The following is a 10,439-nucleotide window of genomic DNA, read 5'->3' on the forward strand; positions in this document are numbered from 1 at the left end:
CCAGCCTGGCCAACATAGTGAAACCCCGTCTCTAGTAAAAATACAAAAATTTGCCAGGCATGGTGGCATGCACCTGTAGTCCCAGCTACTTGGGTAGGTGAGGCAGGAGAATCACTTGAACCTGGGAGGCAGAGGTTGCAGTGAGCTGAGACCATGCCATTGTACCTCAGACTGGGTGACAGAAAGAGACTACGTCTTGAAAAAAAAAGAAAAAGAAAAGAAATGCCCACCCCTCTTGCCACTGGCAGACATGCACACACCAGAGAAGATTCCAGTTTAGTGTCTTCCCTCTATTCATAAAATATTTCCTCAAGTTTACTCTGAGTGGAGACTGCATCACAACCAGGGGATTGCCCTGTCTCCTTCCAGGGCTCTTAATACAAACTCTTCAACTAGTAACTGAGGTGTCACCATAGGGGATTTTTCTAATTGGTCAAAACCTGATTTGGCAGGGTTTGGTTTGGGTGTCTTCAAATTTCCTTGTCTTGAGGTCCTCACAATTACTCTACAGCTCAGAATAGTAACTGCTGAGGCTGCCTTGGGAAGAGGATGATCCTAAACAAAGCTCTGATGCTGGGGGCCCTCGCCCTGACCACCATGATGAGCCCCTGTGGAGGTGAAGACATAGTGGGTGAGTGCATGAGTAAGGGATGTTCTCTGGAGCTGGAAGACAGGAAATTGAAGGAAAAGAGAGAAAGCGATTTGCAGAGAAATGGTAGAGATTTCCTAAGGCCCTTTCAGTATTACGAGATTTAAAAATTATAGCTGTTCCTCCTTCAGGAAACCAGAACACCAAACTACTCTTCTTGTTATCTATGCTGTTGTGTTCACTAAGGACGCTATTCTGCTTATATTATATTCAGTGACTACAGCCTGGAGGTCTCCATGTCATTCCATCAGGATTGCCTCAAAAATTAGTGAGGTTTCCATCAGTGGATAATTTTTTATTATTAAAAATTTATGAAGTGTCATTCTCAAATTTCCCTGAACAACTTTTGAAGCTTTTCATATGTCTCCTGTAGTAGATCTTAGGGCCGTTCCATCAATTATATACTCTATAGATATTAAGAAAGTTGTCCGTTTCTTTCTCTCAGACTTACTCACATTTCCACATGGGAACTGGCACAGTGGGGAGTGGGTAAAGGAGTCCAGCAGGCTGAATGCCTTCAACAGGCATTTTACCACATGGTTCTCACTTACTCTCAGCTGCCTCATATGTGTCACCTCACAAATAATCAAATAAAATGGGCATGTAGCTAAACTTTGTAAATAGTGAAAACATGAACATCATTTTTTTACATATTTCTATTACAGGTATAGTTTCACATTTCTTTTCTTTAGCAAAATAAGGGATCATTTTATTTTAAAATTGAGAAGTAGAAAAAATTGGTAAATTAAATCATTTTATTCTCAACTTATCAACCCAAATTACCTGTTCTTCACCTCATCTAATGAAGTCCTATAAAAAGAAAAGTGGGCCACACATGGTGGCTCATGCCTGTAATCCCAGCACTTTGAGAGGCAGAGGCAGGAGGATCCTTTGAGCCCAGGAGTTTGAGACCAGCCTGGGCAACATAGCAAGACCTCATCTCTACAAAAAAGAAAAATAAAAATTAGCCAGGAGTGGTAGTGCGTGCCTGTGGTGCCAGGTGCTCAGAAAGCTGCAGTGGGAGGACCACTTGAGTCCAGGAGGCGGAAGCAGCAGTAAGCCGTGATGGCAGCACTACACTCCAGCCAGGGCAACAGAGAGAGACCCTGTCACAAAAAGAAAGAGCAAAGAAAGAGAGGGAGGAAGGAGAGAAGGAAGGAAGGGGAAGGAAGGAAGGAAGGAAGGAAAGAAGGAAGGAAGGAAGGAAGGAAGGAAGGGAGGGAGGGAGGGAGGGAGGGAGGGAGGGAGGGAGGGAGGGAGGGAGGGAAAGGACAGGAAAGAGAGGGGAGGAAGGAAGGAAAAAAGGCAGAAATAAAAAGGAAGGAAGGAAGGAAGCACATGTTAATTATTTGGTCTCTTAGTCTCCTCTGTCTTTGTTGTCCATCTCTTTCCACCTCTGTTCATGCATTCCTTTCTCCCTCTACCCTTTCAGGATCCATCTCTGGCTCCCTACTCCTTTATGGAGATGGACAGTGGGTTTGTAAAACAAAAGTTGAAAAGTCAGATAGTTAAAAGGGGAAGTGAACTGGAAGGTACTCTAAACTTTCATAACCTTATTAACCGTGGCTGCTCCCATTTTGATTTTGTTTGGCAGTGGAAGTTTCACCTGCTTTCCAGGACACTTGGTGTCTTTGTTCCAAATTTCCTTTCTTCAACCTCACACCAGAGTGCCCTGGTCAGGCTCGGCTCATCCATTAGGCACAATGTGGGCAGTGCAGGGTAGCCTCCATACTGTAAAGCCACATGAGAATGTTTCAACTACTTTAAAATTAGAAAAAAAATGAAATATTAGAGCCTAAGAAAATGTTTTAACTTTTAATTCAGCCTAGATTACATTGTTTTTATACCAATTCAGTTATAAAATATAATTTTCCATATTTTTATGGAGGAAGGGGCCCACACAAGCAAGAGTGCTCGGGACTCACATGTCAGAACACAGCCCTGGTCATGACCGATCCTGGCCTTCGTATGGTTCTGCTACCTGTGTGCCTGTCCGTTTTCTCCAGCATCTATGTGGTCCTCCAATATAGCAACTGCCATTCAATACACATGTTTGAGCACAAAGTGAGCTAAGTTTTAAGGATTCAAAGATGAAAAGTCATGCTGTCTTCCCTGCAGAGGGTGCGCAGACTAGTGATGAAAACAGTATGGGGTGCAGGAAAGCAGAAGGCCATTGCTGAGCAGGGCAGTGGACCCAGCAGAGGCTGAAACAATACAAGTGACTTGGTTCCAGGAGGGCCAGCAGGGGTGACATCCTCTAGCAAAATTTGGCACCCAAGACAAGTACCAGAAGAAAAGAAGGATTGCATGTATTCCACATATATTCATGTTTGAACAAGGAGTCAAGGTTTATGGCAAGGATAAGAAGGCTTTGTTGGTGGCCTGTTAAGACCAACCAGGGCAAGTCATGCTGGATAGGGAAGAAGGTGAGCTGGAAGAGGAACAGACAAACTTGGACAGGAGATACTGAGATGGAGGGACTGGAGGTCATAACATGGTCAAAAACATGTTGATGAGAGCACTCAGTTACAAAGTTGTTAACTTAAGCAGAAACCTCAAGGATGGATTTTAGGATTTCTCCAGGAAGTTCTAAAAGATAATTTCATTTCAGGGAGAAAAACAACAGACCACTGCAAAGACCAGGGAACATGAAAGGATAATGTAGTTTGGTTTGTTTGGCAGATACTTGTGAAGGACGTTGGACTGTAAGGCTGTGGATATCCTCCTTACAGAACTTACTACAGTACAGAACTTACTACAGTACAGAACTTACTACAGTGTCTGTTCCCTTACCTACCTGACTCTCCCACTATTCAGTTTATTCCTTAATGGTAGACCATGACTGATTGGTGTTTTACACATCCCCTGCTGTGTCTGACACTTGTGGATGCTCAGAAAGTGGGGAAGGAAGGAAAGATACGATGGTAAGAGGTTTACACATGTCTTGACAAGAATGTCCAGTTTGGCTCATTTGGCTGACATTGTACTGCATGGCTGCTGTTCTGCTCTGGCATCCTCAGACAAGCACACTGCGCATTAGAGGGAAAAGGGTGAATATAAGTGTTGAGTCAGAACGCTGTAGACATTTAGTAACCTTCCTCACAGGAAAAAAAAAAAGAAAAAGGAAAGAAAAAAAAGGTGGGAGGAATGACAGAAATCCAAAAACTAGTAGAGCTTCCACTTTTCATTTCAGAAGAAATCAGTTGCTGTCCTCTAAGGACCATTACTATTAACAAAACGGAGACCTCAGAAGGAGGCATTGTTTATTTATGATATATTTTGTAATGTTATTTCTGATCTTGTTATACTCTTTCTTATACCCTACAATTGTTAGCAGAAATTATTTTAAATTAATAAGATCCTGCATGCTTTTCCTTTTTAAAAAAAAAAAAAAAAAAAAAAAGAAAGATCTCTGTATAGAGAGTCCTATTCTGAGCCAGTCCTGAGAAGAAAGGAAGTATAATCAATTTGTTATTAACCGATGGAAGAATTAAGTGAAAGATAAATGTCAGGAAGCAGAGGGAAGTAAATCTAATCTCCGACTAAGAAAGCTAAATACTATGATAACTCATTCATTCCTTCTTTTGTTCATTTACATTATTTAATCATAAGTCTGTGACAGGCCAGGCACTCAAAATAATAAAAATTGGACATGCGATATTCTGCCCTTGTGTAGCGCACACTATAGCGGGAAAGAAAGTGCACTTTTAACCGGACAACTACCAACACAAAGAGGGGAGGAAGCAGGGGCTGGAAATGTCCACGGACTGTGCCAAAGATGAAGCCCATAATATCTGAAAGTCAGTTTCTTTCATCATTTTGTGTATTAAGGTTTTTTCTTCCCCTGTTCTCCGCCTTCCTGCTTGTCATCTTCACTCATCAGCTGACCACGTTGCCTCTTGCGGTGTAAACTTGTACCAGACTTACGGTTTCTCTGGCCAGTACACCCACGAATTTGATGGAGACGAGCAGTTCTACGTGGACCTGGGGAGGAAGGAGACGGCCTGGCGATGGCCTGAGTTAAGCAAATTTGGAGGTTTTGACCCACAGGGTGCACTGAGAAACTTGGCTACATCAAAACACAACTTGAACATCATGACTAAACGCTACAACTCTACCGCTGCTACCAACGGTATGTGTCCACCATTCTGCCTCTCTTTACTCAGTCTATCCCTTCATACCAAATTTCATTATTTTCTTTCCAAGAGGTCCCCAGATCTTCTCATGGCAATTGCTGAAATTTTATCATCTCCCATCTCTAAAATCACATCTTCCCATGTAATACAAGGGTCTTTCCATTATGCATTAATTAAATCCTTCTAGGAGAGGTCTCATCAACCTCCTACTTTATTAAACATACCCACAGAGAGAAGGGCACGGTAATAAAGCAGAGGCAATGTGTCGTTGCTCCCAAGCAGAAGGTAAACAAGGCCTCTTTGACTATCAGGTGATGAAATGCTGGTAGGAGGGCTCTTCCAGGATGTAATGCAGAAGCTCAGGGCAGAGCTATTCGCACTTCACATCAGTGCTGTTTCCTCACCACAGAGGTTCCTGAGGTCACAGTGTTTTCCAAGTCTCCCGTGGCGCTGGGTCACCCCAACACCCTCATCTGTCTTGTGGACAACATCTTTCCTCCTGTGGTCAACATCACATGGTTGAGCAATGGGCAGTCAGTCACAGAAGGTGTTTCTGAGACCAGCTTCCTCTCCAAGAGTGATCATTCCTTCTTCAAGATCAGTTACCTCACCTTCCTCCCTTCTACTGATGAGATTTATGACTGCAGGGTGGAACACTGGGGCCTGGACGAGCCTCTTCTGAAACACTGGGGTAAGGATGAGTTTCACCATTTTTTGATGCTTTCTTGTCTGTCAAGTTCAGAACTTCCTGCCTTTTACTCCTATATCCCAAAACTTGTTTTCCACACTTCATGGGTCTCTTTTCTCTCTCTCTCTTTTTTTTGAAAGAGTAAAGCAAAAAAGCAGAAATTTATTGAAAATGAAAGTACACTCTACAGGATGAGAGCAGGCCTGCCACTTCATGGTTTTCTAATGATAGACTTCACTCTCCTCCCTAAGCCTTGAGTCTTCGCAGAGCCAACCCTCCACCCCATCCCATCCCACACACATGCACATGAGCACACTGCACATTCTGACCTCAACAGCTTCACTTCCACAGAGCCGGAGATTCCAGCGCCCATGTCAGAGCTCACAGAGACTGTGGTCTGCGCCCTGGGATTGTCTGTGGGCCTCGTGGGCATTGTGGTGGGCACTGTCTTCATCATTCAAGGCCTGCGTTCAGTTGGTGCTTCCAGACACCAAGGGCCCTTGTGAATCCCACCCTGAAAATGAAGGTAAGATTGAGATTGGTTAGAGCTGAAGCCTCACTATGAGAGGAAGGAAAGTGGGAGGGTGTTGTGGACATGAATGTGGTAGAAAGTTGTAGAGGAATTGGGAAGTGGCATGATGATGACACAGGAGTCCCCTCGGACCCATCAATCTCATGTCTTTCCTGTTGCAGGTACATCACCATCTACAGGAGCAGAAGAGTGGACTTGCTACATGACTTAGGACTATTCTCTGGCCCGATTTATCATATCCCTTTTCTCCTCTAAATGTTTCTCCTCTCACCTTTTCTCTGGGACTTAAGGTGCTCCTCTCACCTTTCTCTGGAACCTCAGAGCTCACAAATACCTTTACATTCTTTCCCTGACCTCCTGATTTCTTTTCCTTTTCTCAAACATTACCTACTAAGACGTGCCTGGAGTAAGCCACCCAGCTGCCTAATTCCTCAGTAACCTCTATCTAAAATCTCCATGGAAACAATAAATTCCTTTTATGAGATCTATGTCAAATTTTTCCATCTTTCATCCAGGGCTGACTGAAACTATGGCTAAGAATTGGGGGACTCTTATCTTTCAATCCTGTTTAATCTCATTTCCCAGATCATTTTTCATGTCCAGTAACACAGAAGCGACCAAGTACAGTATAGCCTGATAATATGTTGATTTCTTAGCTGACATTAGTATTTCTTGCTTCCTTGTGTTCCCACCCTTGGCACTGCCACCCACCCCTCAATTCAGGCAACAGTGAAGTTAATGGATACCATCTGCCCTTGGCCCAGAATTGCTATAGCAAAAATTTTAAAACCAAAAAATAAGTCTGTACTAATTTCAATGTGACTTTTAAAAGTATGACAGAGAAGAAAGTTAGGATAAAGGAACTTTGAATCTCAAAAATATCAAAAGTAAAATTTTGTTCTCAAAACTTCAAATTTGTGAAGAATGATGACAGTAGAAGCCTTCCTCTTCCCTCCTCACCTTGAGATAAAAATTCTTTAGTCAGGAAAAGAAATGGAAGTCAGAAAAACATTAGAATAAGACGATAATGTGGGTATCTGAAAAGGAACAGCTACTTATTCCTCACATAGGGTTAGTGACAATGGGGAAAGGAATGGGAGTAGAAGTCGCAGACATATCTAGGAGCCCTGAATAGAGGCGCAGTCTGCCTCACCTCCTGAATGAAGCTTTCCTAGATAACTATGTAGCTTTCCCTATGCCACCCTGGCATGAAGGAGACAGGATAGTGAATACGGCTGCAGGATGTTTCTAGGAAACATGCTGATGAAAAACAATGCCAATATCTTCAGAAATCCCCAGCCCTTTCCCCTCACCCCTCCTGGCTAAGGAAAGCATGAGCTTATGAGAGAAACCCTAGGAGGAACAACACAGTTGAGACAATGTAGCAGCAGCAGAGGATGCTGGGTCCTCCACTGGATTCACATCTCCTAGCAGAAACTCTCCCAGAGGAAATGGGTCAGCAGTGACCTCATGCCTCTAAACAACTATGAAATCCGTGAGGATATTTCTATCCATGCCACCTGCATCCGTGAGTTTAAATTTTAATTGGAGAAAAAATACAAAACATTAACGCAATAATTGATACAGTATAGTTTGGTGCAAAGAACCCTAAATCCAAATTCAGGACTCAGTACTTTGAGGCTAGTATTTTAGACTTTATAAATGGGTAAAGTATCTAACATTTCTGGCCTTACTTTTCTCATCCACAATGTAGGAGTAATAATACTTTCCTTGCAGAGTTATTGATAGAATTTGAATAATCTTGATACATAGTTAATGCCTTACACATAGTGCATGAATACATAAGAAAACATTGTGATTATATTTATAATTAATTTATTTTAAAAAATAGATCTTATTATATGAAAAGCACTTTCGTTTTTCTCAACCCCTTAATGATTTAGGAGATTCACATGTAGAGCTATGGGTGAATTTCTTTTCATATGATAATTGAAAGATATTTTTCTTTCTCCAGAATGAGAGAGGATGAGATTGGATTGGTAAGAGAACTCTTAGCACGAGAAGTTGTAATATTTGACTTTCGTTTTCAACTCTCCAAGAAGGGATATACATTCCCTCTTTATGGCCCATAAGTGTTTATTCAAGGTACATCATATACAACAGACCTTTACACATGTTTACTTTGGGGAAGAGGTGAAGATAGTTCAAGGAGGAAATAATTTAAAACGCAGACTGGGAATCAGTAAGCACAGGGAGTCGGAACCAGTGATGATCATGAAAATGTCCATCACAGAGTACAGATAATTTTTAGGGCAATAAAACTATTCTGTTTGATACCACAATGGTGAACAATGTCATTATGCATTTGCTCAAATCCACAGAATGTATAACACCAACAGTGAAACTTAATGTAAACTATGGACTTCGGTGATAATGATGTGCCAATGTAAGTTCATAAATTATAGCAAATGTACCACTCTGGTGGGAAACGTTGCTAATGGGGGAGGCTATGCATGTGTGGGAGCAGAGTGTATCTGGCAGCAGTCCCCAGCCTTTTTGGCACCAAGGACCAGTTTTATGGAAGACAATTTTTCCACAGATAATGGGGGGAATGTGGGTATGATTTGGGGATGAAACTGTGAAACTGTTCCACCTCAGATCCACAAGCATTAGTTAGATTCTCATAAGGAACATGCAACCTAGATCTCTTGCTTGCACAGTTAACAATAGGGTTCGCGCCTTTATGAGACTCTAATGCCACCACTGATCTGATGGAAGGCAGGGCTCAGTTGGTAATGCTGGCTCGCCCACTGCGTGGTCCAGTTTCTAACCAGCCACCAACTGGTACTGGTCCATGGCCCAGGGGTTGGGGACCTCTGGGATACCTCTGCACCTTCTGCTCAGTTTTTCTGTGAACCTACAACTGCTTTAAAATAAAGTCTATTTTTAAAATGATTCATGAGGCAAGAACCCAGCATTTTGGAGTTGTGTGCATCTGTATGCAGGGGTGTGTGTGTGTGTGTGTTTGTAACATAAGGGTTATACTGAATGGCATAATGACCAGAGTCACGCAGAAATCTAAACATGTTAAAATAAAAATTTTAGTATGAAAAATAGTCACATTAAAATGCACAATATGTTAAGAAGTTTTTAGCAATAGGGTTTCAAATAAATTTCATATACATTTCGGTAATTCATGAGGCAAGAACCCAGCATATTGGAGTTGTGTGCATCTGTGTGCGTGTGTGTGTGTGTGCGTGTGTGTGTGTGTGTGTGTGTAACATAAGGGTTATACTGAATGGCATAATGACCAGAGTTATGCAGAAATCTACAAATGCTGCCCCACTCAGACTGCTTCTTCAAGAAGCACTGTGGAAAGCAAATTTAATGATAGTTGTATTTTATTAAAAGGATGTATTCAAAAATATTTATGTAATGCTAAAATAGCAGAACTAAAACTAATTCTAAAAAATAAGAGTAAATATTTCTTTTTATCAGCTAAAAATGTAGAGTCTAGTATAAATAGGGTTACAGATCAACCTGCATCATTTAAAATCATGTGATTCTTAAACAATTATTTGGGCTATTTGAATTATTTCAGATTACTCACATAAAGTGTGACTTCATTAATATTTAATATCACACTATTTAAATTTACAAAATTAGTGGGTCACAGAGGCTCATGCCTGTGATCTTAGCACTTTGGAGGTCAATAGGGGAGGATTGCTTGAAGCCAGGAGTTCAACAGCTGCCTGGGCAACAAAGCAAGACCCCGTCTCTACAACATAAAATAAATTAACACATGGCGACGCTCCTGTAGTCCCAGCTACTCTAAAGGCTGAGGCAAGAGGAGTGCTTGAGCCCAGGACTTCAAGACTTCAGTGCGCTAGGATTGTGCCACTGTGCTCACTCCAGCCTAGGCAACAGAGTAGAACCCCATCTCTAAAAATAAATAAATAAATAAAATTTACAAAATTTTAAAAATCACATGAAATATATCAGGTTTGCACTTACCACATTCAAACTAGGGATTTCATTTTATTACGAATGAAGCACTTCATGCACAGACTGGCACATAGTAAGTAGTCAATAGGTGTTAACAATTGGTGTTATTGTTATTTTCTGGAGTCCAACTAACAAATCCCACAGCGAATGACACCACAGGGATACAACCAACAAGATCCACAGTATGGGAATTTCTGCTAGATAAACAACTCCATTTCTTCAGCAATAATTCAAGAGAGAGAGAGAAGAGAAGCTATACATTTTAAAAAGGCTGAAGAAATATATGAACCAAATTTATATGAGGCAATCAGAAAAACTGACACTGACTGTATTAAGGAATTATCTAATTTTAGTGTGGTAATGAGATTGCTGTTATGTTTTCTAAAAAGTCATTATACTTTAGATTTTCATAATAAAATAATTATGAATGAAATGTGATATCTGAAAGTATCTTCAAAATAACCCAGT

General features: G+C 41.3%; 1 protein-coding gene across 1 annotated transcript; it reads left to right on the top strand.

The window, feature by feature from the left end:
- Positions 1-270: 270 nt before the first annotated feature.
- LOC104673860 (HLA class II histocompatibility antigen, DQ alpha 1 chain) lies at positions 271-6,875 on the top strand. Its single transcript, XM_010378026.2, has 5 exons — positions 271-631; positions 4,533-4,781; positions 5,195-5,476; positions 5,825-5,999; positions 6,167-6,875. Exons 1-4 carry the CDS (start codon positions 550-552, stop codon positions 5,977-5,979), a joined length of 768 nt encoding a protein of 255 aa, XP_010376328.2. The 5' UTR covers positions 271-549; the 3' UTR covers positions 5,980-5,999; positions 6,167-6,875.
- Positions 6,876-10,439: the final 3,564 nt, after the last annotated feature.

This window comes from Rhinopithecus roxellana, chromosome 4 (genome assembly GCF_007565055.1).
Source record: "Rhinopithecus roxellana isolate Shanxi Qingling chromosome 4, ASM756505v1, whole genome shotgun sequence".
In the NCBI taxonomy this organism is placed as follows: Eukaryota; Metazoa; Chordata; class Mammalia; order Primates; family Cercopithecidae; genus Rhinopithecus; species Rhinopithecus roxellana.

Bases quoted from the DNA above. Each gene is read 5' to 3' on its own strand.
- LOC104673860 (XM_010378026.2), top strand. From the start codon at position 550: ATGATCCTAAACAAAGCTCTGATGCTGGGGGCCCTCGCCCTGACCACC. The intron at 4,782-5,194 runs GTATGTGTCCAC...TCCTCACCACAG, and splicing joins CTCTACCGCTGCTACCAACG to AGGTTCCTGAGGTCACAGTG. The intron at 5,477-5,824 runs GTAAGGATGAGT...TCACTTCCACAG, and splicing joins GCCTCTTCTGAAACACTGGG to AGCCGGAGATTCCAGCGCCC.